The following is a 27,930-nucleotide window of genomic DNA, read 5'->3' as shown; positions in this document are numbered from 1 at the left end:
AGGGCTCAGCACAGACCCTGCTGTTCCTTACTCCTGTATCTGACAGTCCTGTGCAGCTGGTGATGAGGGCAGCTGTGTCTCAGGGGCTGTTGTACCTCAGCAGAATCTCGTTCCACACCCTGCTATGGACAGGGACACCTTTCACTATCCTGTCCAGCTTGGCCTTGGACACTTTCAGGGATCCAGGGGGAGCCACATCTTCTCCAGGCAACTTGTGGCAGGGCAGCACCACCTTCAAAAGGAAGCATTCCTTCCTAATAATGGCCTTCATGAGGGCCTTTGCAGATCCCAGAATCGATAGGGTTGGAAGGGCTCTCTGGAGATCTCCCAGTCTAGCGCCTTGCCAAGGCAGGGTCACCTGGAGCAGGCGACACAGGAAGGTCTAGGTGAGTTTGGCATTTCTCCAGAGAGGAGACTCCACATCCTCCCTGGACAAGTCTGTCCCAGTGCTCTACCACGCTCATAGAAAGAAGTTCTTCCTCAAGTTGAGGTGGAACTTGCTGTGCTTTAGTTTATGTCCCTAAATGTCCTTCTTGAGGAGATTCCCCTCACGGAGCGCTCCCCCTCCTCAGGGAGGGCAGGCAGGACCTTCCCAACATGGCGGCCGAGCGCGGCTCCCCGCCCCTCGGCCGCTCTCAAGATGGCGGCGCGGAAGCCCGGCGGCCGGCCCGGGTGCGCCTGCGCGGACCCGAGTGCGGTGAAATTCCTGGCGGGGGGAGCGGGAGGTGGCGGCGCTGAGGGCTCGGAGCAGGAGGCGGAGGGCGGCTCGGAGCCACGGCCGCGCTGCCCTGCCCGGGACCCTGCGTGCTGTGGCGGCCGGCGCCGAGCCAGACCCCCGGCGGGCGCGGAGCGGACGGGCTGAGGGACGCTCGCCGCCACCTCTCGCAGCGCCAGGAGCCGCGCCGTCCCCGCCGCCGCTGGGACTCCCTCCCCGGGCAGAGCGGGGGAGAATGACGGAGCTCCAGTCCGCCTTGCTACTGCGGAGACAACTAGCAGGTACCTGGGCCGGCGGCGGAGGAAGGAAGGGAGAGCGGCGGGTGATCCGCCGCGGGGGAGCAGCGGCCGGGCGGCCTCGGAGGGGCCGCGGCCCGCAGCGGGGGAAGGAAGGGGCGCCGGCTCGGGGAGGGGGCGGGCGGGAGTGCGTGTGTGTGTGAGGGGGAAGGGGAGATTACGGCCCCCCCTCACGGTGCTGTGCCCAGCCGGGAGCCGAGGGAACTAGGCCGAGCGGGGGAGGGGGAGCCCGACCGGCGACTGCTGCCAGGGGAGCCGGGGGAGGGGAGCGGGGCCGGCACGGTGGGGGAGCGTCCCCTCGGCTGTCCCCGTCCCGCCGGGGCAGCACGGGGTGGCAGCGGCCGCGCTTGTCGGCACCCCCCAGCCCCCCGGTACCAAGCCTGGAGGACTCCTCGTCCCCTCCCCTTGCGGTCCCGTCTGCCTGGGGCGGGGGGAGAGCCGAGCCAGAGCTCGTCCCGCAGCGCGGGGGATGTGTGCGGGCTGATGTTTGGGGGTGTTTCTGAGGGGCCGGAAAGAAGCGGAGGAAGGAGGATTGTTCCCCCACCCCCGGAACGAGGCGCTCCGGGCCCAGACTCCCCGCACTCGCACCCCTTCCCGCGGGGACCTCCGGTACCCGCGTCCCGCCTCCCCTCGCCGGCTCCCCCTCACCTCCCGTGCCCGGGAGGGGGAGGCCGCTGGCCCCTTTGTTGTCAGGAGAAGCGGCGGGGGCTCCGCAGGCACCGGCGGGGGGGACATGACCGGGCAGCAGCGGCTGCGGGCGGGGGAGCGGGTGGGACCGCTGCGGGGGGACCAGCGGGGAGAGGGATGGGGGGTCCGCCGGGGGCGAGAGGGCGGGACGGGCGCGGGGGAGGAGGAGTTGGGCACCGGGCTGGGGGATGGACTCGGCCTGGCTGCCGCGGCCGGGCCGGCGGCGGAGGGGAGCGGGGTGTCATCGGGGTGTCAGACGGGCTCGGTGTCGCCGCGCCCCCTCCCTTTGTCCCCGGGCGGGCGGCCGAGCTGGCCCGGCCCGGCCCCGCCGAGGGGCCCCGCATGCGCGGGGCCGCACAATGCGGCTCCATGTGTGCGCTGCCACATTTAAAGGGAAACGAGCCGGCAGCGCTCCCTTCCTCCCTCCCCCACTTGCACATGTTCGCCGCATCCTCTGCCTGCTGGGCCGGGATACGGCGATCCACTCGAGGAAGCGCACGGGTCTGCACGGTACCTTGGGAGAATGGGGTCGCCTTTTTCGTCTCTTACGTAAAAATTGCTTCGTACCCAGTTAAGGAAATGTGTGCCAAGTGTACCTAAACTCGAGCAATTGCAAAGCTGGCTGGAGTTGGCCGAGTAGCCATACAAAGGGACAGGGTCACTGGGTGGCACAGGAATTCCCGGAGGAGAATTTTGGCCCGAAACTTCAGTTAATGTCGTTGGAAGCCTAAGGGTGGAAAGCAGCATTGTTAGCAGTAAGGACATGAGGTTGCATAACCGAGTATAGCGAGCTGGATGATGTGTTTGTACATCTCCAGCACTGTTTTCTGGCCTCGGTTGATGATCAGTTTGAGAAACTTCAATATCGTTAACTACTAGCGCAGAACCTTTTACCCCTTTAACGTGAAGGTCTTAAAAAAAAAAAAAAAATCTTGTACTGTGGCTAGTATCGCATACTGTGGCCTTGGTCCTGAACATCAGCATTCACCTGTTAATGCCCTGGTAACTGCTGAAGTTATTAGTGACACTCAGTGAGGTGTCTGCACGTTCAGATAAGCTAATAATGCCTCGGTATGGGCTTACTGCAGGAGCTCCAGACTGGATCTGATGTGAAGCTTCTCTCTCCTATATATGATCCCTAAAGGGAAACCGTGTAGAATAGTTGCTTTCTAACTTGATAAAAAAAAAGCATTTGGTAACCTAGAATAGTTGTTCAGCTGTCTGGAATTTCTCTTTTAATTCAGTAATTGTGCTCCACAAAAGAAAGTTGGACATTTGGTTGAAGTATCTTGACAGTAAGCATTCAGCTGCTGTGGTATTGTTTTTGTTTATTTGTTTGGATTTTTTTGTCTTGTGAGATCTTAAGGCCTTGTGTAAGCACAGACTGGATATGTAAGTACATTCATAGACTACTAGATCTAGGGGTTAACTTCTGTTTAATTTTCTGCTCACTCTAATCTGAAGGCTTTATGTGTATTGGTAAAAACTGGGGAACTTTTCTAGTTGCCCCTATTACTGATTCAGCTGTACTGACTGCAGCCGTTTTCTTGCATCATACAGCTATTCTGGGGTTCTTAGGTTTTAAGTAATATCAATACCTTTGGTATCCCTTTACATGTACTAAAAGAAATTGAAACCAGATTAAAAGTGACTTTGGGTGTGCATGAAGTATGGTGAGCATTGAAGAAGAGTCTTGAACTCTTCAAAAGTCTTACGTTGAATAACTGACCTGAGAAAGTTACCATGTATGGAAGAAACTATTTTCTATGTGACATCTGAACTGAGCTGGCAATGGACTGACACTGGTTTTTGTGGTGTCAGGCTCCTTGAATTCTTAGTGTGTAGAGGCTGAGCTTCATGATTTTCCTTCCCTACTGCTCACTGTCTTCCAAGTCTCGCCTGCTCCACGCATCCCTTTGTTACTACCCACATTGTTTCTTCTACCTCAAACCAAAAGCCACCACTCTGGTGGCATTTGCCCTGATGGGACTGATATTCAGTCTCTCTGCTCCATGCAGCTTTTGCCTACATCAATTGTGGTGAGTCATGGAGTTGTACCTGGTGGTTGGGTTTTGGAGAACAGTAAATAGTTGATATGAGTTATGTGCTCTAAGCTAGTTTAAATTGCTCTAGGTCATTCAATAATGACATATTTGAAGACATCCAGAAATGAAGGGAGGTTGAAGTGAGGATCTGAAACCTATACAGTGGTGGAGTAGTAGAATACAGTGGTGGAGTAGTAGAGGAATATATAATTTTTTTAATGGTGAGACCCTGGATATCTCTTTTCAATGCCCAGAAGAAAAAACAATGTGAGGAGGAGAGAGGAATGTTAAACAGTAGTTCTCAGAGTGGCTACCTGTTGGTCCTCCCTATGCTTTGGTTCTTAATTATGGGGAAAGAAGGTGTCTGGCATAGAGCACTTTAATGAGCTGTTTTAACTCCTGAGTACTTTGTCAAAGTATAGGTCAACTAATGAGGCTGCTGGCTGTCAGTGAGATGTAAAACAATGGGCCTTACCAAACAGAGCAAAACTTGACGAGACAACCTGAAGTTGCTCCAGTGAGTGTATGAAGACAGACTTCTATTTATTTTATTTGGTTTTTTTTTTTTTTTTTGAAAGTGAGCTGGCTTGTAACTTGAGCAGGGAGCTGGTACCACAGCACCATGTACAACACGCTTGTGTGCTTCAGTGGCATGTTCTGGATGCTGATAATGCTCAGAGAGAAGGGACATTCAATGACAGTCACAAAATATAACTTCAAGTTACATGTGGGTTATTTTTTAATCTCCCAAATTCTATGTGGCTTCACAGTGCCTTTGCTAATGAAATACTGAGCTGGATCCCCAGGGACTAAGTGTAGTAACTGTTTTTATATTGACATGTGCTCACCCCCATTTAGGCACAAGAACAATTCAAAGTAGTAAGAACTTCTGGTAGTTTTTATGGGCTTGGGCTCTTGGGGTTTTTTAAGTCTTAAGGAAGTGATGAATTGGGATCTCTTAATATCAAAGCCATTTAAAAAGGGTGGTCTAACTAGAGCTGGAGGATCAGATATCTATGGATATCTGTCAAATTAAATGCAGTTCCCCCCCAAATCAACTTAATTGTAAGCAGTAGCAGCTTATGGAAATAGCTTAAAATTCTTACATTTTTGGTTGGTGGGATTTGGTGGGGTTTTTTTTGGGTTTTGGATTTTTTTGTTTTGAAATAGAAGCTGTGATCTGTCCATTTCTTCCGGGCAGAGCGCAGGAAAAACTACAAGAAAAAAAAGTGCCCCTGAACTTAAAAAAAAAAAAGTCTCCGGCAAGTATGTAGATTAGTGTAGCACTGGGTTAGCAGAGTTCACCCCTCAGGGGAGCTGGTGGAGGATAAACTGTTCTTTTTACAGCCCCAAAACTTTATGTTCTTTAAAAAGAGATGCAGACAACAGGGTGTAAGGCTTCTCTTCCAGTCTCCAGAGCCGTCGAGCCCAAAGGTTTTACAGACTGAGGTATGTCTCTGAATACTTTTATTTCATCTTTCTGCCAAATTCTTGCTGACACAGAGACTAGAGTAGGCAGACTTGTCTAGTTCAACCAGCAAAATCACATAGGGAGGACGCAGTTAAATCAGTAGCTCACGGTGGAACTAGAAGTGCGAGTTCTCCGTAACATAAACATGGAGCACTGGAAATGGGAATAACCATGCCTTTGTTGGCTGAAGTTGAGCTGGTTTGTAAATAATCTCCAACTTAGGATACAGAAAAAGCCACTCTAATGCTTTTCTTAAGCATGAGAAACATGGCATTATTTCAGTTTAAAGTATATACAGCTTCTATTTCAAAGCAGAAATGTCTAATTAAAAACTAGCAAATTAGAAAACTGTATTAAATACTTAATGATACAGTTGAACAATTTTTACTTCTGTGGAAGAATCTTACTGGGTAATGTTGAGGTAGTTGAATTTTTGACAATTAGGAAGGACTTTTAAAAAAATCTATTTGAGTAGTGAATGGAGAGGGAATTGCAGAATGAAAACCGCTTCATACGTCAAAGCTGAGATGCATGTTTCTGGGGTGGCTGGTGTATAAGACATCTTTGTTTACAGTTAAGCACTGGCTTACAGTAAGTTTGTCTGTAAGATAATCATCTGAGTGGCACTGATGTGAAGTATTACTTTGGTACTGGATTGCCTGTTATCTCCTTTGTGAAGGTCTGTTCATATGGACAGTAATACTCTGTATTATCCCAAATAATTAGGACTCCAAGATCCTGCACATGTAAAATTTAGCATTTTAATTGTCCTGAAATTATAAGCACTGCTGCATATTGTTTTTAGAAGAAGCTTCCATGTTTTTAGATAACCATCAAGTTTTTTGGTCTGACGCTTTTTGGGGTACTTAGGTACAGCATATGTGGCAGTCACCTTATCCCCCTGACAGAGTAGGGCCCTGTTGCAGCAGATGAGATAATCCTGATTCTGTGAGGTTGTACTGACAGAATTATCAAAGCTGCCTTTCTCAAGCTGACTTTATAGACAGTATCATTGCCAAAACACAGGCCTTGCTCAGACTTCAATCACTACAACAGCACAAGCAGCCTGAATTTCAGTTGCACTGTAAATAACATGATAAATGTGACTAATGGTGAACTTTGCCTGCTACGTGTTAGTTTTCCAAATGGTTCTCTTGTAGAAATAATCTGAACTTTGCATCTTCAGAGGAAAGAATATTTATAATAGCACCACCAGCAAAATTTCAAGGGTGCTGGCAGTTTTGGAAAGTGAGGTTTAGCTAAACTAAGAATGGAAGGGCTTGATGACTCAACCACTTGCTTAAACAGGATGAAGCAATAACCTGCCTCATCAAGGAGTCACTGCCTCTGCTCTGCCTAGGTCAGTTACTAGTCTTTCAGGGAAAGAGCCAAACTTACCACGAGCTCCGAGTTCTTTGCTTCTCTGCTCCCCCCAAACAAGGTATTGTAAGTTACACCACAGTAAGGGCATATCTGGATCTGGCAGTAGAGTTATTTATCCTGTTTTGTTTGGGAATAGTGGAAGGGGAGAACATTGCCAGAGATCCTGTGAAGTAAAGAATAAAATTAATACCATTTGAGAAAATACTTTCATCAGAAGTTCTGCTTTGTTGGTAAGAGCTTCACTTGGAGATGTTAAATCATGCAAAACCAACTAAAATGTCTTGACTTGTATGACTGATACTGATTCCAACTTCAGTATTGTTATTTGCTGCAGGACTGTAAACTAAGGATTTGTCTATTTGCTATATATATGTATTTGTTTAAGAGAAACTGGTAAGGATAAAACTAAGGAGTGAATGGTCTTCAGATTAAACCACATGTAATTATAGGTGATTCTGCCTTGACTTTTCTGTTTAATGTTGACACTTTTTTTAGTGCAAAACAGAACAATATGTGCATGTTCAACTAATGTAGGATTACTTGGTCCCTTCTGTAGTTGGTACAAATTGGTTTTTAGTTCCCCCAAAGCCCTATGTTAAACAGTTTGAAAATAAGTGACCTTTGTAGGTGATACTTGCTTGCCTCAAGTAGGCATTCTGCTAGATTTTCTTCCTGTAGTGTGTTTAATCAACTTCTGTTTTGATGTAAAATACAACAGTTTGTTCTTAGCATAGAGGTAGGGTTCTAATGAAGTGGAACTGATCTGAAGGGTGGCTGCTATTCTGAAAGCAAGAACTAACCAAATACTGGAATGAGTGTGCAGACTTGGGTGCCTGGAGAAAGGAGAGCAGGTGGCTTGTCTGAGGAAGAAGGCATGTGACTCCTGAAACTCTTCCTGTACACTTTTTGTTCCAGTGTATGGGAGCAGAATCAGGGCAGCACTTCACGTGCAGGCCTTTGCTGTCACCCAGCTGCACCTGCTCTGTGCTTCAGTTTTCAGTGGTGTGTGCCCATCTTTCAGTCTTGATGAGATCTTTCACTCAGTAAAGTCTCTACTAGGCTTGAGCTTTAGGCCACCCTGCAAGTGTAAATGTTCATACTTGCTTTTCTTTCCTACTCTCTAGTCCAAGGCATATCAGCTGGAGCAGAGATCAGATATCCAGACCTTGTAAGAGCACTAAGTATAGCAATCTAATGGAAATGGGGTTCCATAAAAAATATCTGCTCTCCTGGACACACATGTTAGCAGTTTTTGCACAGGTTTAGAGTAATAATAAAGATGTTTTGACAGAAACCCTCTGTAAATGTTTTCACATACAGTCACTCTGTGGATTGTTAAGGGAAATGTATTTCTGTGCTGTCATCATATACCTCATAGGTCAAGCTGGCTGTTTTTTTAGCTGGCTGGCATTTGGTGGCGATCTAGAAGGTGGTGCTGTCAGGAGTCATTTAAAGGAATGTCTTAAAACAATTCTAAATAACAATGTGGCTCAAGTTAGGATATGCAAGCCTGTTATTCATATTATAAGCACGAGAGAAAACAAGTTGGAAAATTGTCCTTGACTTGCACAACAACTTAGATGTTAACATCTCCTTCAGATGTTAATATCTCCCTGTGGCATAGACATGGTATAGAGCCTTTTCAGTGGATTTCTAATGTTCTGGTTTTGTCTATGAACCCTACACATCTTAGAACCCTTGGCTCTGTGCAGTAGTGATGTTTCATTATTAATGTGTATGTGACTACTCAGAAGATATTTGCATGGATTTTTTTTTCTTAGCTTTAGTCTAGTGGTAATTAGCTTTTAAGAAGTTTATCAACTTCTCCTGTCCGTGGTAAATTCAGCTGCATTAATGGCACCTAGGATAACACCTGTCTTTCCAGATTCCAGCAGTTGTGTACAGTAGGCATCTGAAACTTGAAGTCTCTTTGCAGTGAGAGAAATAAGTGTGTGTAGAGTGTGATTCGTCTGACCTGTTTTTGACACCTGCTTCAGGATGAGATAATCATGGTGTCTCAAACTACTTACCCTGATAAGATCTCTTCAATGCTGCTGAGGGTGACCGTCTCAAATGCAGACAGATGCAGGTACCCACTGAATACTTGTCTGTCCTCCATGCTTGATGCCTGTTTCCACTCTTAAGAGGTAAAGTGGAGGTGGCATTTCTGTTACACTGAGTGTGACAGATGAATGTGGATCTGTGCTGCAGTTTGCTGTACAGGCAAAGCACTGAATATTCCTTGATGACATAATTGCTTCCTTTTACATGTGGGTTTCTGAATCAGGTCCTTCCAATTCTTTTTACTATCCTTGTTTTTCCCTTCCTCGTAACACTTCCCCTCAAAATTCAGAACTTACTGGGAATGGTTTTGCTGTGGTCTTTTAACAGACCTTACTCAGCCTCCATTTTAACCTGGGTAGTGTAACTGCTGGTTTCTGGTCTGATGTGATACACAGCATTCTTCTAGCAGTCTAGTCAAAGAAGGCTGTTCAGGAAACCCTTTACCTTGATTTCTACCAAAATGACACGGCTGATGGTAATTTGAACATATATTCTGGACTTACTGCTGAGAACCTTAATTCTGGAAGCATAACTCAAAACTTGAAACAGCACTATGGCATTCAAAGGTTTTCATTAGATGAGTGTGTTTTGTATTTCCAGTGATTTGGACAGGAAAGTAATTTGTTTTGAAAGAAAAGATTTGTGGTTCAGTAGGCGAAATGTGGTCCACAGTAATTTAAGTTTAGATACTTGCTTAATGGCAAATGCATTGAGGGAGGGGAAACAGTCCTTCCTTCTGTAGGGTGGGATGTTGGAAAAGGACTGGTTTGAGTGTGTGTACACAGAAGGGTCCGTGTGTGGAGAGTGCAGAAAGGAAATGCCTCAAAATAGGTTGTGACTGTTCTTGCCTGTCTTTAGGATTCTCAGGTGAAATGGTGCATGGGAACAGACCATGGGCTGGGTAAACTGGGTTGCCAGGTTAGATCACTTGCTGGGTATCTGTGTTCTAGTTGAGGCTGTCAAAGAGCTGGTTTTGAGACCTGTGAGAGAGAAATCTAAAGGACCATTGACAGTGTCTACTGATGTCCACCTCCATGGGCTTAAGGGATTATGGGGAGCTCCTTAAGAACCAAGGCACTACCAAAGACCTGCAAGCTCCTAGTTGGTGTGTTAAGACTCATTTTTCCACTAAATAACTAATCTGAACTTCCAATTCTCTGTCTCCAGGCATGCCATGACTCCTATGACTGTGGAGCTACAGAATATACAGAATCAATCAACTCAATTTTTAGCTTAATTATAGAATAATGGGATACCTTACTCATAAAGTAATTCCAATCTCTATTTACTCAAGTTTCTCTGGTACCTTAATCCTCATACCTGTGGTGGTAGTTTTAGGAACTTTGGGCTAGTGCTGCTCTCCATTTGTTTGTAAAGCTGAACTATGGCCATGGCTAGGAATTTGACTGGGAATAAAACCAAAAATCAAACAAACCTCCAGCCTTGTCCTCTGTCCTTTTAAAATCTGCTTTCCTGTGCAAATCTAAGGAAGACTTCACAGGTATAGCTGAGGAGATGTAAGTGAAGCAGTACACAAAGGTGCGTAGCACTGCACTGAGATGCAGCTTGCCTGTTGTTGTGCAATCCTTCTTACAAATTTTCTGAGCTCAGAATTTGATTTGTAGAAGTCTGAAATGCTGCCCTTATTAAGGAGTCATGTGTGGAGCACTGGAAATTAATTAGTTGCCAGGCTAAAGTCAATCGTAAAGCTTCTACTGAAATGATTGGTAGACTCTCTGCTAAAGACAGGTTTCTTTTTACTACTTTAGTCTCCTTTCAAAATAATTTCTATGTCCTTCAGGGACTTAATCTGTTCCGTTTTAAGTGTTGTCTAGTTGTCACTCCCACAGTGGCTATCAGGAGTGTGTGCATATTTGGTGCTACATTTGGTCTGAACTTCTTGGGGGAGCTTGTGGAGCTGGACAGAACACGAGGAAAGCAGAATAAATGGAGAGCCTGGGGAGTACATCTCCACACAGAGATCATGTTACTTTATCATAATCTCAGCCCTGGTTCTCTAGAATCCGTGATGTACAGCTGTGTCTTACAGGGAGGAAAGTTTTGGAACTTGTAACTGACCTCAGTGAAGCAATAGGTCTATATGGAAGTCACAGTGTGAGGTACAGAGAAGAGTCTATAATGAGGATTTTCAGTGTGAACAGTTGTTAGGAGCTCCTGGACTGGTGCTGAGACAACACAAGTCTAAGGTGCAGCAGATATTAAGTGCTGCTATGGCCTGCTTGCTGTGAGAGCTGTGTAAATCAGCTGGATGGTTTATCCAGAAGCCTTAGCCAGGACTTGGGCTCCCTAGTCCGGTTTTGTGTTCTATTCTATTCACTGGCTGCACAAAACTCAAACACTGTGTAATTTACTAAAGAGGCTGCTATTAAAAAGTATAGGAGCTCATATTTTTGAAAGCTTTGTACTGTAATGTAGCTTAAAATACTGAAAGAGTTCATATGCAGTGGCTGTGCGGGTGAGACGTCAGGCTGAAAAGTTTGGATGCCGTACATAGCTGTTCTAGGGAGCTGTGGGCCTCCTTCTGCTTAGTCATTTCTGTTGATGCTGTTTTGCTCTGGGATTGGTGAAGCCTCTTGGCTTATATAAAGGCAGTTTCAGTGAGTGTGGGAACATCAGTAGCTTGATGTAAACTAAACACTGAAACTGGAAGTGCAGCCCATGGTACTGCGTTGGCTCAAGTTTAAGGCAATGGGAACTAAATTCTGCTTCAGTCAGAGCTAAAGGGACAGGCAGTGTGTTGTGTGGCAGATCATGCAGAAAGGGAGCCATAGGGCTTTAAAATCTGTTCTGGATTTAAACATTCTGTTGGATTACGGGCCTTTAGGCTTCCTCACCTCCCAAATCAGGTATTGGATTTAATCCCAGGTTCAAGACTGGGATTAAAGGAACTGAATGTCTAATTTATAAGCAGACACTGGATTCTGTTCCAAGTATGTTGCTGCTTGGCAGTTGTCCAGGTGTGTGCTGCTTTGGCTGTCAGCTGCTGCTTGGTCTGCAAAGGGCTCTACCTGAAACTGCTTCTAGACTGGGTGCGAGTATGTTTTGGACTTTTGTTCTCTTTTGCTTTGTAGAAAAATGCCTATTATATTAAATAATCGGAAATTCAAAAAATACTGTCAGAAATGCTAAACCACAGACTGTAATATATAGTAGTTGCAAGTAAATGGCATTTAATTAGGCATGGACATGATGGAAATATGGTAATGTACTCATTTATGTTTAAAAAGTACAGCATATCTTTAGCTGAACAAGAAATCTCAAAGTAAAGCTGTTGGAAAAATAACGTAGAAGGATCCAATTCTTCATAGGTGTCTGGCTTCTCTGCTTTTCCAGGACTTCTAGGGCAGTTCTTCAGCAGGGCTTTGTAGTGGGCCTGCACTGAGCTTGTTCCCCTCTCCCTGCCTGGACAAGGGAGCGGAATCCTTTGTTTTACCCCCATGTTTCTGTAGGGAAGCTGCTGTTCAGGCTGCAAGCAGTTAATGCTGTGGCTGGTGGGGACTGGCAGGCACAGGGAGCAGGTGTCTGTCCCCTGCCCTGGGTGCAGTGTCGGTGTCACTTGCTCGGTGGGCAGTGACACCGGCCTGGCAGCAGCCCTCTGTCACTGAGCCCCGTGTGTGTGGTCCTTTTGTGCCTGCCTGCATTGCTGTTCCTTTGGGGTTTAGGTCCATGGATTTCACTACTCTGTGAGGCTCAGCTAGTGAAGGGAGAGGGAAGAGGCAGGTGGTACTACTGGTTCACTTTTCTGGTACACAACACTCACTATATCCAGGGGAAAAAACAAAGCCAAACAAACCTTGGGCCCTTGTTTGCAGGTTTTAATGAGTAGCAGCTACTGGCTGTCCATGGTAAAGCAGCCAAGGATGATGCTTTTCATGTCTCAGTGCAGAACTTTCCTGAGAATTCCTTTTTTGTCTGCCTGCCAGCCATGTTGTTTAGTTTAACATAAATAATCTGGATGGAAAAGCTCATTTTAAAATTGCTGTTGGTAATTCTGCATACCTCTCGTGGAGAAGGTGTATGAACTTATATTAATTGTTTTTCCGAGAGTGTTTCTGCAATCAGCAGCTGTTTGAGCTGTGCTTCAATACTGCTGTCATGGAAGGAAAATAACCTTTTCACAAGCTGAGACTGATGGCACCTCCTGTAAAAGGAAGTGATATGCTCATTTGCTTTATGGGCAACATCCACCAAGCAGTCTTCTTTAATGGCTTTAACTGAAGATTTTTGTTAATGATTGTCCCTTTCATACAGTTTGCAGATGTTCTGCATTAAAGGAGTTGGCATCCAGGAATCTTACTCCTTCTCCCAAGTTCTCTTGCAATATAGTGCTACATGGTCCTAGGTGAGAGTCGGTGTAAGAGCTGTCTCTCTTTGGGAATAAATACACAAAAAATGTTTTGAACTTCTCAGGGACAAAGTTGTTTGAGGCTGAGACAGATGTCGAAAGAAATTGAAACAGCACACATTAAGAAATAGAGAAGAAAATGTGTGTATTGGCTTTGGAAATAATGTGGCATATTTAAATAGAGAGAAACATTTTGAAGTTTTTCAGTCTTAATTTCTGGCAGTCTTTAAAGTCTTATCAGTGAGCAGTGATAACTTGCAAACAATAAAGAAGCTAAATGTGAGCAGTTTGAGTTACAGCAGTTCATACATAACTCTGCACAAATCCTTTTTTCTCTGTGGAAATGCAGAAATGATGGGACTTGTGTTTCACAGGCTTAAATTCAAGTTTGAAAGTCTTAGGTGAGATAGTAGAACCTGTTCTTTGAATTCTGACTTCTGTAGCTACTACAGTGGGTATTCTGTATTACAGTATTAATAATATCTGAAAGGATGATGTAAATGTCCTGAGCAGAGATGGCTTTTTTCCCAAGCAATAGGCAACTTTTAAAATTAGATCTTTCCTGAAAAGGCAGGTTATATTCAACTGCTGAGGTGGTGGAACTTTTAATAGACCACGCTGAAGAAATGTTTGTATTAAGGAGGTAGTAAGAGACTGATGCAACTCTTTTAATGTGAGATGCTCACCTAGACTATCTGCCTTTTCAGCTAAGATTAAATACTTAAGCTTGTGCAGCTGCTTCCACAAAGTTTTATAGATGCCAGAGTCTGAAAACTTATTTGCTTAGGGGAGGCATGGCCATGCTGTAGCTTTTGGGTTTGAGGTTTGCATCTTGGTTAGGGAGCCTGTGATGTTGCCTTTTCTTACAGGCCTTGTCTGGAAAAAACATGATTGGGCTCAGTACCCAAATTTTTGCCTTGCACCTTGGGGGCTGGATGGCTGACCTTACCTCCTGATTACACCCTTCTGAGTAGCTCCTGGGAAAACCCATTTCAATATGTTCCTTAGGGTTTTAGAATTGAGTCATCTTTGTGGATAAGTTTGACTAAATTAGTAAGGACCCTGCTGTCTCCCTCTTCAGGGCCTTGGTGTCCTTCGCATGAGCTGAGCACTTTGTTTTCCCCGTGTGGACTTAGACTCCTCTGTGTAGGACTTGAATTTATTCTTCTTGCCTTTTTCAGCCACACTTGAAATAGTTCAGAACTTAACTGGCCACCAGTGAGTGCAATCTTATGGGCAAATCGGTTTGGACTTAATGGCAGCTTTTTGTCCAGAACGGTACAAGGTTCTCACTTGAAGTTCCTCTGCATGTGCCTGAGGGCATTATAGGGCCCCCTGAACTTAAGTCTTATGGCTTTTAGTTTTACAAAATGGGAATATGTAGACTGTGCTGTGGAGCAGAATAAGGAGGACTGCATAGAGTCTGACAGGTTATAAAATTAGTATGGTTGGTGGTTTTTGCGTGTTTTTGGTTTTTTTTTTTCCCACAATAACTACCATTCTTAATTTCATCTGGAAGTTACTGACCAGCTGAAGGAATAACTTCCCCCTTCCTGAGTACCCAATACCTGTATGTACTATTGGAAATGCTGGATGAAGAACTTGGTATAAATATGGCATTTAATGTAATTTCTGACCTGAAGCTGTCAGTTAATAGATGTTCTCACCTTCCTACCCCCACCACTGGATTATAGGCAAAACTTACTTGAAGTGTTTAATTCCAGATTTTACAGGGTTTTTTTTTTTTTTTTTTTTTTTTTTTTTTTTTTTTTTTCCTGGAGCAGGCTGAAAACACAAGTTCAGTGGAGTTTAGACCTAGCTGTGACTTACTTGTGTGTAGCTATTTCCAGAGAAGCCTCTGTCTGGCAGAAACTGTATGAAGTAGCTTATACACTTAGAATGCTCTATGGCTTGTCCCTCACTGATGGAAAAAACTGTGAAGCAAAAAGAAGAAATAAAAACACAGCTCCATATCTGAACAGCATAGCAGCTTATCTTCTGTGTTCTTTTCTACTAGTTCAAAATATAGTAAATCATTATCTCCAAAATTCACTGGCACAGTTCTCAAATGCTTTGAGTCTGAAAGAAAAATCATTTAAACCAAGTAGAATGTTGCTTTTAAATAAAAACGTAATGTGACTTTGGTCTTCTGTTAACATTTTCTAGAGTTAAAGACAGACTTGAGTTAAGCTGGCTCCTTGGAGCTCTTGTAAAGCTCTTGTATTACTAGCCTGTTTCCTGACTTAAACACTGATTGGTATCTAGTTTAGGAGACCGTGTCCCATAGTTGTGCGTTGTTCTGGCCCTTCTGCTCATATTACACTCAGAGTTTTAGGGTCAGACACGGTCCCAGCTCTGGCAGAAGTGTTTGTGGTGGGGGAGCTGAGGGCACTCACTCAGGCCATGAGAAAGCGTCATGGGGTTTTTTGGTCATGTGTGGACACAGGAGCAAAACCAGCAAATGTGTATTACAGACACCTAAAGTTCTCTTAAATTCTTTTTCCTACACAGAGCTCAACAAAAATCCAGTGGAAGGCTTTTCAGCGGGCTTAATAGATGACAATGATCTTTATCGATGGGAAGTCCTTATTATTGGTCCTCCAGATACACTATAGTAAGTACTGATACTTCTACAGAAACTTGAATGAACTCGGATTTACTAGTTCTAGTTTGCTCCTAGTGAATAGAAGCTAACCAAAACCTTGTGCTAAATCAGGTAATGGTCGTCCCTTGCTAGCAGAATACCTGTAAATAGCTGGATTTGCTGTGTAGAAGTTCTAAACTGATTTGCTCCCCTGGGAAAAAGCAACACTGATCTCTTTGTACTTTATGGAAATGAAAGACAATAGGTGCACTTAGAGGCAGCTTCTGTTTTCTTTCACATGTAAGAAAGGCAGATAAAATCCTGCTGTTGCTGCTGGGGGGGCTGTTGTTCAGCTGATGTTAAACCATTACAAATTCATATGCGTGATGGTAGTAAAATACTCAATTCAAGTGAGATGTAGTTGGAGGAAATCACAGTAGTCCACAGAATTAGCTTCAAACCCTGTCAGGTTGAGATGGGAGAACTTCCAGGTGTGACCTGAAGTACTTTGGGATGATCATCTACTCCAGTTTCTGGGAAAAGGTTCTCTGCCCAGGAGAGGTCAGTTTAAAGTGTACTCCTGAAGATGACCTCTGTTCTCTTCATTAAGCTGTTGCAGTGGTAAACTACTGATACAAAAAGCCTTGTGACATTTACTTGGGCTCAGTTTTGGTTGCAGCATGAAGTCTGTCAGCAGACTTCAAATAGGTGTTTAAACTCAGTAATCAAATTGCTTGGCTTTTCCTCAACCTCACTGCACTGTGGTTCTCATGTCTTGCATGAGATGGTTTCTCCAACTTCTTTTGACCTTTTCTGAACAGTCCTGTGGTTCTGTTACATTCTCATGGCTATTTTATAAATACTCTCAATAAAGAAATGCTGCTTCTAATTGATTGTCATCTTAGGTGTTAAAAGTTGCAATAGTGGTTTTTTAATTCCACTTTTATTGGGTCCTGAACTTTTTTGAGGCTTTTAGGTAAGAAATTCTCTTCTATTCCAGTCCTTGGTTACTGTTTTTCAGGGTTGTATTACACTGCACCCTTCTTCCCTGGGCTGTTTGATAAGGATGGTCATATATAATAGTTTAACTTAATTAATTAACTTAATTTTCAAACATCCGTCTCATTCCTGATCCCACTTCATTTATTCTTAGTGCATTACTCTACTGACAGAAACTCTTCTATCAGGAATATTGCTAAAAATGGCATTGATTTCCCTTTATTGACAGCTGTATTTCATTAACTGATATCTAATGTATATCCACTTTAAAACCTGTATTTATATGCAGTTGATATGGGGCAACCAGGGATGCCCTAGAGCCTAGTAGCTTTAGGATCTACTTCTTTTAAAAAAAGAAAGGACTTTTTCAGTTTGAAAGAAAGGGTTTGACTGGTTTGCAGCTATCAACAAATGCGATCTAGCTCTCCTTTGTCTTGACATTATGGGTGTTAAAATAGTGTTTCTGGAATTCTTATCTCTGTTGGGATGAAGGATTCTTTGGAAACTGCCTGCTGTTTTTAAAACTTGTGAAAAATAAATGCTGTGGGTTCAGATCCTCTCAGCTGCTTCAAAGAGCCAAGTTACTTAAAGGCAGTCCTTTTTGGGGTTGTTATTTTGTTTGTTTCTTTGGGTTGGTTTTGCTTTTGTTTGGTTTTTTTTTTTGAGACACTTGCTGGAACTGCACCCCTTTGGTAAATGGTGGTAAAACATGTTATTTTTCTCAGTAGCCAGTGCACTTTAGTAACTCCTACTCTTACAAATACAGGAAAAAAATTGCACTGAACAGTTTTCTTCACCAGTTGTTTTGTCTGTGTGCCTGCTGAGGAGTTGCTTGTCACAGCGTGCATCTCATGCCGTCTTCTTTGGAGGTTTATATTCCACTTTGTTCTGCCTTTCCAAATTTTGTTACAGCCTTCAGTTAGAAGAAATGACAGTAATAGGACAAATATTATTGACATTAGCAAAGTATTCCATCTGTAAACCTTTCCATCTAATACAGGCCTTCACATTTTTCAAAAGGGATTATTCCTGGCCTGTAACTCTACATAAAACCTGGATGTCTCTTGTTTATTATTGTTTTCCAGTTGAGCGGGTAACTAATGCAGAATACCTCACTGTCATGCCTGAGTCACTTTAGCTTAGTGTTGAAAAGGTGGCATTGGGAGTCTTTTTACATTTAATGCTCTACACACAGCCAGAGCTCTCTGCAGTTTTTCCCTGGGGCTCACTGCTGCAGACTGAGACCACAAAATTAGGATTGAGGCCTCTTAGCAGAGGAAAATGGGTGTCTGTTGGACTGGACTTGAGAAAGGCAGTTATTGGCAATACCTTTTTTTTCCCTGTTAATAAATGTACTGGGAGGAAAAAACGTAAGTTGTGATTCCAGATGGTAAATTCCTTGGCAGTTTTTTGATTTTTTTTTTTTTTAATATATATTTCCCCCACCCCCATGGTTTTTCCCCTCTGGAACATCTTCCTAGTTCTAAAAAAGATCATGTTGGGGAGCTGGCAGTATCTTATAAAAGGATCTTCTGAATGTAGAAACTCTTTACATTGCATATGGAACTGTTGATACTGTTAATTACCAACATGATGTTAAATTGTGTAAAGTGTAAACTTAGAATATCAGTAAGTTCCGATCTTCGCCTTAAGCTTACAAGAAACTCTACTAAGATATTTTTGATTCCCCAGTGAAGGTGGTGTTTTCAAGGCTCATCTTACTTTTCCAAAAGACTACCCACTGAGGCCGCCAAAAATGAAATTCATCACAGAAATCTGGCATCCGAATGGTAAGAAATGTCAAAGTTTCAATTTCTTTTCATAGTTCAGAACTAAAATGCAGAAAGTGAAGACAAATAGATACATTTCTGTTCATGTTAGAAATATGAAACCCTGCTTTTACTTTGCCATCCTCACTTAATAGAGAAGTAATAACAATGGCAGAGTTTTTATTAGTGCTACTCTGACAGCATAAAATACTCTTTAAGTATTTTCAGAAGCTATTCTGAGTAGGTTCTTGCATTCTTGGTAATTGTTCAGGGATCTTTTTCTTAATTTTTTTTCCGAAGTGCAAAACTCTAGTCTGAGGAAAAACTTGACTTTTATAGCTGCCTTTTGTTATACCTTCAATTATTTCATCTTCCTGTTACTGACTTGGCAGTTCAATGTAGAAAGCCCAAGGTTGTCCTCATCTAGTGAAGCATGAAAAGAAATCTCTTAGTCTCTCTAAAGGAGACTTCTCCTAATGTCTCATTTACTTATGGACTGATGGAGACTAGATGGGAAGGTAAAATAAAACAGGAGATGGTTTTACTGGAAAAGAGAAATGTTCTTCAACTTCAGAAACTGTAGATGTTGAGAGGTGGGAGGAGACAGTGCTCCCATCAAAAGGACAAGGGAGTATTTTAATGCTGTGTCAGTTTTAGCTCTGGAAATACCAGAGTACTTGTCAGGCACTTTCTAATTCCAGCAGTTTAAATCATATTTCAATATGTTCTGGTAATATCCAGCTGATGCTGTTGCTGTGGAAAAAAGTCACTCGAGTTTGCTGAACTTACAGAAAAGGCTGTAGTGGAAGCCTGTTTAAATAAATATTCTTGAGAGTTGCAGCATGATGTCAGACTGAGTCCTTCCTCCCCATGTGCCCTCTCTGTCAGGAGTCCAGGCACATTCAGACTTCCACCAAGCCCTGTTTATTACAGCTTAAGTTCTGCAATAGTTAATTACTTTCCCTCTTTATGAAGTGTCTTCACTAACGTGTTTCAGACTAGCTGGAATAAACAGTTCATGACTGTCCTGAAGAAATGCCAGCATGTTGTTCATGACTGAAATATGCCTTGTTCTATTTTGTAGTTGACAAGAACGGCGATGTCTGCATTTCAATTCTTCATGAGCCTGGAGAAGACAAATATGGCTATGAAAAACCTGAGGAACGCTGGCTTCCCATTCACACAGTGGAAACTATAATGATTAGTGTTATTTCTATGCTGGCAGATCCCAATGGTGATTCTCCTGCTAATGTTGATGCAGCGGTAAGGCTTTCCTTGGTCTGCCAATTGTCTTCAATGTAGATACCTTGTAATGGAGTTCTGCTTCTGGTTTAGCAAACAGCAACTTTGGGAAGAACCTTTTCTATCACAGGCTAAGGCTACCATTGTGTTGGGAAAAACAGTGATGTCAGACAAAACTACTAATTAGCCTTGGGAAGTTTCTTTTCACTTCTCTAGAGCAGTCTTCCTGTCCAACGGATTAGAGCAGTGGGTTTGACTGTGTAGGTCTGTGCTTTGAGAAGGTACTCAAAGGCTTTACTGGGCATCTGACCTTCACCTCGCCAGGGAGGGTTGTCCCAGACTAGACTGGAGTGAGGAAAATTATCTGATTTGCAACCAAAGACCAGGGTGAATCTGCAGGTGTGAGATGTAAGTGTTTGATGCAGCACGGTGTTCTGGACCATGGCATGTGCTCAGTGTGTGTATAAACACATCTATCAGCTCTCTAGAAGAGCTGTGTTTAGAGCAGAATATAAGAGTGAGGCTGAGAAATGTTTGTAGTGGGGAGAGGAAAAAGTCTCAGTTCTGGTAAGGCACAGGGGGACAGACTCCAGGCCCTGCTCATCTGACATAACACTGACATGCTCCTGAATTGCAGTTCAGCAGTGAGTGTTGCCTTCTCACAAAAGAGAAGTTCTAGCTCTTTTAACTGTGGGGGTGAGGAAGGAGATGGAAATTGTGAGATAAGAGTTTTGTAAAGGAATGTTAACGTGTTCTGTCAGCCAAGCTATATCTTCCCAAAGTGGGTGGGAGTTTAGGAGTTTCCTGGAGCCTTTGATCTGCTGTGTTGTATTGTCAAAGGTGGTTGAGCTCCCTGAAAAATCATAATGGGAACAGACTCATGTGGAACATATTTAATGGGAAGAAAACAGAAAACAAACAAAAAGTTGCAGTGAACAATTTCCTCATTTAACCTTTTTAAATGTTAGACCTCCCCTTTTTGTGTCATGTGTCTGGTGGAAACAGACACCCAGGAAATATGGACATTTCCTGCTGAGAGCACTGGGAGGAGCAAGTTATTAATAAAATGCTAATAGTGCAGTTAGAATTCCTCAGTTCACAAACTCATATGTTGAATGTAGCTGGCCTAACCCTGGAGAAAGCACATGCTTTTAGCGATGCTTGGCACTTTCCTGACATCAGACTTTCTGTGTTGTGCCCCACTCTGATAACTACTTCAGGAGTAAGTTTTTATTTTTGGGGGGATTTTTTTCCTTAGGAAAGTTAGACACAAAATTAATTTTGCCTTAGGGTAAAGGTCAAAAATAAAACCAGCTTTTTGTAGCCCAGCATGAAAGAACAAAAAAAATCCAGATTTGACTATGAAGGTAGTAGTGAGGCATCACTTTGAATGCTAGAAACTATTTTGGACTGTGGCATTGCATGTTTCAAGGAACTTCTGAAGTGCTGCTGGAGCAGTTGGCTTCTCCTGCTGGACTGTAGCTCTCTTCATACTAGCAAGAAACATACTCAGTGTAATGAAGAATCAGCAGCTCCTGTGTTAACCACAGCAATAAAATTTGGCAGTTACTGTAAGATACTTTTTGTCTGCTGTCAGTAGTTTCTGCTTTTAAGTGAGTGAATAAGGTGTTACAGGCAATTCACAAGATTATAGGAGCAGGGGATATACTTGCCTTCAGGAAAAATGAATTATATATGTTGGAGTACTGTCTCTTGTAGTGGGAGAAAAATAAGGATCAGGAACCTGAATAGATATTTTGAAAAGCAAATAGAACAGTTCATGACCTAAAATTACATTTTTGGAGATTCAGCTGTCAGATTGGAAACTTTGCTTGCTATTCAAATCTGAACAATTCATAGAACTACAAATAGAAAAAGTAGAAACAAAAATGAAGGTTCTAAAGCTCAGAGGGCACAAATTCAAGGCTTTTCTTGGCTTTAAGCCATCTTGTGTAAGCTGTCCTATGTCCCAGTCCAAGGAACCAAATGTTTGCTGCATGAATTGCTGAAAAAGAACAAACTAATTAGTAGCCTTATTTGTGCTTTAATAGGAAAGTTAAGACATGCTGGGCTCTCCAATGTGCTGATTGTTTAAGTGAGCTCGAGGTGATGAATGTTGGGGTATGCCATTTATCACTCCAATGTACTACAACCTTCAGTCCAAGTGGGGGTGAAAAGGTGTTGTGTGCTAGATTGCATCAGGTGAAACAATGTGGGTGTTTTTAACCCCTTCCCTCACCCCTGCAGTAAGAATATATTGCTTTTATCAGAAACTAAGAACTGTGGAACTTCATGAAATAAGGGGTTCTTTATATTTCCCCCACCACTTCTGGCTGGAAGGCAGTACCCAGTACGTCAATCTTAACCACACCTGATGCTCCTGTGCTTTCATCTGAGCTCCTTGTGAGCCTGACACAAAAAAAACCCTGGCTGCACTTTCTCATGTAGGTTTTTGTGATACCTTGATGTGTGCATTTCTGGGTTCAGACTTCCCTCTTACCTATCTTCCTGCTCATCTTTATCTTGGCTCTTCATCTCTGCAGTTCTGAAATCAGATCCCTGTCACAGGGAGCAGCCCTGTAGGTGAGCTGAGTATTCTCCTAAGGTCTTTCTCACAGAGCCAGTATCTTACAGCCATATCTAAGCAGGAGGTGTTTGCTTTCCAAGGACACTGCTGTGCCTCTTCTAGATACTGTGACTTCTGTATTTCTGTCCTGGAGTGTCCTGGCTAGATTGAAGGAACTGAAACTGTCCTAACAAAAATCTCAGACTAACTGCTGGCTCCACAGTACCTGTGTACCTTTTTCACCACTGCAGTTAAAGATACTATCTCTAACACATAACAGCTTGTGGCTACAGGTTGAGTTTGCTGCTACTTTGCAGGCTGAAGCAAGTAGATTTTAGCACAGACAGTGTGAAATACTGGTAAGCCACTAGGTTAGTCTTGAGTGTGCCTAAAATCCAAGGGGAAAATTACATCCTCACTGTCTTGTAAGCAGCTGGCACAGAAACCCAGAGCAAACTTTCAAAAGTCCTGAATATCACAGGTTTTCAGTGAGGAGCTCAATGATTATAAGCAAATTTAGGTGTTGACTAGATGGCTAATGTCTGAAAACATAAACAAGAGTCTTCCTAGAGCTTGTACAACTCCTTGTTGTAGGACTGACATCTGAAAGCTGTCTATTCAATTACAGAAAGAATGGAGAGAAGACAGAAATGGAGAATTTAAAAGAAAAGTTGCCCGCTGTGTAAGAAAAAGCCAAGAAACTGCTTTTGAGTGACACTTATTCAGCAGCTAGTAGCTTCACTTTTTTCAGGGTAAGTATCCTTCTCAAGACAAGACAGTTACCTGAGTTGAGGATTTCCTGCTTAAGTGTTGCTGAACTATTTTTCTCCCCCTCAAAAGCAAAAAGAAACCCCCAAACCTTTCTTCTCAGCTGCATGTTCTCAGTGGAACTCTTTGCCTGTATGCAGTACTAAAGACTAAAAGAACTTAAGTGCACTTGACAGCCCGTTCTGCCAAAATTGGGGAACTTCTCTTGTATTCTTGTGTTTTCTGCTGTTCAGAAGTTGAACTTCTCTTTATCAGAATTCATCCTGCTTTATTAATGGCACTTAGAGGTTACTGGAGCTGTAATAGAAGGGGGTGACAATTCCTTGATATTCATTATTGTGAAGAGCACTTATTAGGATCTTAAAAGCATCTTGAAAGTCTTACTATCTCAGGAGTTTTGGATTATCTTGCAGATGTTGGTGGCATGTTGCACACAGGAGTTAAGTGAGACTTCAGTGAGGTTGTCAGGAGCCACTGAGAAGGGTTTGTTTCAGGTGTCTATGGGTGTTTTAACAGAAAGTCTCCTGGCATAGCAGAAAGCATCAAATTGAGATATTACTAGTCAGTAATATCAAGAAAGGTGGTGTTCTCTTCAGCAGCCCAAAAAACATCTTTAGTGAGGAAGGCTTGGGAACAACTTCATGAAAACAGCTGTGTTCTGCTTGGAAACTGAACTGTGGCATATCTGAGAGCTTGGACAAGTTTTGACCTGAGAGTAGCTGACGTGACATTTGCATTTTTTGCCACCCTGTTAAAGAGCTTCTGACTCAAGATACTCTAATTTACACAATCCCATCTCGGTTTTAATGGGACTTTTTTTTTTTTAATAACCTCTCATAGAAAGCTCTGTATTAAGGCATGGCCCTTAAATCCCTGGCCTTTGGTCACTTTATCTTGGGTATGCCAAGGAAAAACTTCCTCCATGAGCTAATAATTTCCCACTCTTGCTTTTCAAAGCAAAACAGAACTTCATGTTGAAGCTGCTTTTTCTTAATGGTTGGTTTGGCAAATAAACTGCTCTGACCCATTTGGCTGGCAAACCCCAAATCCATATTTACTGGTTACCTATAACATACATAATTCACAGGTACAGAAATACGGCACTGTATGTAGTTCAGACTGAACCAGAGCAGCTTACTACATTCTTTAGCTGGGTAGGTTTTTTTCATCACAGTTGTACAGGATAGAGTTCCTTTCTTACCCTTTTGTAAACACGGGGGGTTTGAGGGAATGCTCCATCTGTGACAAATTAGTTCTGCAGTCCCTCTTTGCAAAAATGCTTGGATTGAAAGGAACTCTGTCCAGTATGGATTAAGCATGAAAAATGCTTAATATTGATCAAAAGACTAAGCAAAGGAACAGAAAGTCTTGTACAACTGCCTGTAACTGGAGTTCAAGAATTGTTAATGCTGCTGACTTTTTTTTTCCCTGTCTTGGAGAAAGGGAATAACTGTGAGTAACACTCCAGAGTATCCTTAACTAACCTCAGCTCTGTTGCCATGTTCAACTTAGCTATAGTGAAACAATGCTCTTGACAAATATTTTAAGTAATTGGCTGTGTTGCTTTTCTGGAAGACAAAGGCTTTTCTAAGTCTGGTGACTCCTCCCAAGCGAGTGATGGGCAGGGAATTGGATGAGAAGGGGCCACAGCTGGTTTCAAACCAGCCCAGCGTGAAAGGGGGCTGTGGTGTTAGTGCTTGCAGAGCACTGCTGTGCCATTTGTACCCACCTTTCCCAGTAAGTGATACACAGCCTTTTCAGTGATAAATCTGCCATGTTTAGCCCTGTGTGTGAATAATTAAAGCTTTACACGCTGCGCACTCGACAAGCAACACGAGTTACAGGAGCCAGAAAGTCTGATAATTGATCTTGGATACAAAGTGTGCTGAACTAACTCCAGTCTTTCTCAGGTGATGAGTTTGGATTTATCCATCTTCTGTTCAGAGGTACGTGAAGCTCTTGAACAAGTAATAGTTATCTTCTTGAGCTTGAAAAACTAATTAACATCTTGAAAATAATTGAGGGTGAGGAGGGGGTTTATTTTAATACCTGTGATTTCTTTGCAGGTCTCCAATTGAGAAACATGGCACTGTTTTTTTCCTGCACTCTACCCACCTATTGCTGGACTTCTGTTGTTACAAGTTGGCAAACACTGGCTGGAACTGGGCTGCAATAAAACATGCCAGTTATCAATGCTGACAAGAGCCTAACAAGTGCCAACACAAGATGATTACGCATTTTGAAATCTAATGAACTGCTTTAACCTTCAGGAAGAATTGTAAAGATGTGTACATAGCACAACATGATCCGGATAATATATATACTGTTCATGTACATCCACAAATACACATTGTACCAAATAATGCTGTCTGTAGTTAGGGATAGAATTGTGTAAATTCTAAAGATTTTAGCAGGTTTTTTCTCTCCCTATTCATTGTTTCCTGAGTTAAAAAAAACAGCAACTTGTGAAGCATGTCAAAACAAATTAGGATACTAAGTTGGTTTTTTTGGTTTTGGTTTTTTGTTCCTCCCACTTTAATTTTCCTTTGACCCACCGAGGCTTAATTAAAATTTCTTGCTTATTAAAGTTTAGTATCTCTTTTTTTTTTTTTTTTTTTTTTTTGGGTTTTTGGAAATGTGGTCCCCGTTTATTTCCTCCATCAGAACTTAACAATTTTCCTAATTAAACCCTGAAAGGATTTGCTATCAGTTACTTGTGTCTTCTTTTATGATGACCTTTGTAATCTCAAAGGTGCTTTTTTTCTTCCCACCCATTTTTTAAACTCAATTACTCATCCTTCTTGAATTTGGTATAGCAATAAAACTGGCCATGGAGCACCCTTGAGCAGCCTGATGGATTTTTAACTTCCAAGGACTTGAATGCTTTCACTTGGAAGTTTGGTTGACTAAGTTAGACCAAGATAGGAATGAGCTGCTTTTTATGGGTGAAATTTTTGGTTTGCCTTTTTCATTGCCTGTTTGTGGGGTGGGGTGTGTGGGGGGGAGGCTTGTTTTTTCTCAAGGTTGAGTTCAAGCATGCACATCTGTAGGCTTTCAAATGACTAACTTCTGGGTTTGGTATCAAAAATAGTTTCCCTCCTTTACTCTTTTCTGTGGCCCTTCATCTGCTTTGCCTTCTATCTACTTCAGAGTTTTCCTCACCTAATGTACAAAGAAAATGGCGATGTATATTTTCATGTAATTTGATTTTTGGAATTCTGTCACCTTCTGTAGTGAGTTCTTCCAAAATATAATTTTTTCCAATAATGATGTGTCAAACTGGCTGTCTTGAGTATCACAATAGGAAGGGTACAGTTGTAGCTGGAGCACAACTTACCTGAACATCTTCAACAACACTAGCAAACACTTGAGCAATTGGACATGCTGTGCTTCATCTTGAATAATGAAAGAGCAAACAAAACACATATCTTTATCCCTCTTGTAACCATCTTTGGCCCTCTAGTGAGCAAATACTAATCTTAGAGTATCTACTCGTAGTCAAGCCTTTGACTAAAGAAACTATAGAAGACCTTGAAACTACTCAACTCTTTTCTTTCCACAGCATAGCATAAACCACTAATAAATCAAGAGTTCCAGTGTCAGAGTCAGCTTTTAAGAAGCCTTCAGTCTTAATTTGCTGGCTGGACTTCATTTTATGTTGCTGTGCAACATGCATATAGTGAAAGGCACATATTGCAGGTGTTGTGAGGGGGGCTGGGGTGGAAGGAGGTGACAGTTGTTAGAGGCAAGGCAGCCCTTGGGGACAAAAAGGCATTTAGTGTAAGAAGACTTACAGGGAAAGGTCCTACTTCCTCCTATGGGTGCTTTAGATAAACAGGTATGTTTGATATCTGTATTTACGTATTTGGGAATGATTTTTTGTGTGAAATCATTAGTTAAATTTGCTTTAAGTGGCTAGCTGCTACTGCAGCCAGGCAGGTGCAGTACTTAATGCCCCAGACACCACAGCTGATTTGAGTTCCTGTTAGAGCACTTGTCTGAAAGGTCTTCAGAGCAGGTTTCTTTCCCACCAGCTGACTACCCTTTTCCACTTAAAGTTGGGACTCTGCAGAACTTCAGCGGCATGGTGTCATTCTTTCCACGAAAAAGAAAGACTGGAAAGAAAGCTGATCTTATTAAACCTACCAATGGACTTGCTCCCCTGCAGGCTGACCTTCCTTTTCAATTTCCACAGTGTGTCTAGTACTGAGGCATCCAGGTATTTGCTGCTTTCATCAAGGTCTCTGTTTTGTTTTTCAAAGTACCACACACAGTTCACCACAGACTCACCTGTAAATCCACAAAATGGTTCAAAACTTGATGTCTGTGTTCTCCAGAACTGCTGCTTCTTTGTTCTTTAGGGGGTAGGCCTGGAAATGTTTTCTTGCTTCAATTGTATGGAAGAACTGAATTCCACAGCACTGCTCATTCCCCTCTTTGTAAATTCAAACATGTATTTGGCTTACCCAGATGGTTTGTGATCCCACCTGACCCAGATTCTCCCCAGGGAGGATCATTACTGTGGGATACTGCTAAGATCTACAAGCTGCAGGTATGGCTAATGCCCAGTGACTGAGTGAAAGAGGCAGCTCAGGGTCTGGTGCCAAGTGTCCAGGTTGTAGGAAGCCTCTGGCAGGCAAAGAAATGGCCTATTTCACTCTTCTGTGATCACAGTTGGCTCTTTGTTCCTGCCCCACACTCAAAGGGGCGCTGGTGGAAAGCTGTTAGTGATAAAATCAGATGGGAACAGCACTGAGGAGCTGCAGGATTGACATGTAGTATGAGGATTCTTGGTGAACAAGGAAGTGAAGCAGCATTCCTCAGTTTTTCTTGTAGCAAGACTTTATATCTGGTTGGTTCCTGCAGGCTGCTCAGTTATCACCATAGGTTCTCCAGGGGTTTGTTATCCTGGCTGGAGGTTTGAGCTGATTTTTGCCCCAACACAGGGCATTTGCCCTGCATTCCAGATATCACT

General features: G+C 42.9%; 1 protein-coding gene across 4 annotated transcripts; it reads left to right on the top strand.

Annotated features, from left to right (window-relative positions):
- Positions 1-669: 669 nt before the first annotated feature.
- Positions 670-26,222, top strand: UBE2G1 (ubiquitin conjugating enzyme E2 G1). 4 transcript variants are annotated; one of them, XR_003963280.4, is made up of 7 exons: positions 2,006-2,208; positions 15,539-15,641; positions 18,303-18,400; positions 19,464-19,642; positions 22,816-22,939; positions 24,866-24,901; positions 25,022-26,222. XR_003963280.4 is itself a non-coding variant. In XM_072937295.1 (6 exons), exons 1-5 carry the CDS (start codon positions 951-953, stop codon positions 22,900-22,902), a joined length of 513 nt encoding a protein of 170 aa, XP_072793396.1. In that variant the 5' UTR covers positions 670-950; the 3' UTR covers positions 22,903-22,939; positions 25,022-26,222. The 4 variants fall into 4 exon arrangements, 3 of the variants coding, with proteins under 3 accessions (XP_072793396.1, XP_030143713.1, XP_012424076.1); XM_072937295.1 differs by lacking the exons at positions 2,006-2,208; positions 24,866-24,901 and adding an exon at positions 670-996; XM_012568622.5 differs by lacking the exon at positions 24,866-24,901 and having other exon boundaries at positions 2,032-2,208.
- Positions 26,223-27,930: the final 1,708 nt, after the last annotated feature.

Source organism: Taeniopygia guttata, chromosome 19 (assembly GCF_048771995.1).
Source record: "Taeniopygia guttata chromosome 19, bTaeGut7.mat, whole genome shotgun sequence".
NCBI lineage: Eukaryota > Metazoa > Chordata > Aves > Passeriformes > Estrildidae > Taeniopygia > Taeniopygia guttata.
This window is presented reverse-complemented; position numbering and strand designations above follow the sequence as displayed.

Excerpts from the sequence above, each read along its gene's own strand:
- UBE2G1 (XM_012568622.5), top strand. The coding sequence starts at position 2,058 with ATGCGGCTCCATGTGTGCGCTGCCACATTTAAAGGGAAACGAGCCGGC. Across the intron at positions 2,209-15,538 it reads GAAGCGCACGGGTCTGCACG|AGCTCAACAAAAATCCAGTG; the intron begins GTACCTTGGGAG and ends TTTCCTACACAG. Across the intron at positions 18,401-19,463 it reads AGAAATCTGGCATCCGAATG|TTGACAAGAACGGCGATGTC; the intron begins GTAAGAAATGTC and ends TCTATTTTGTAG.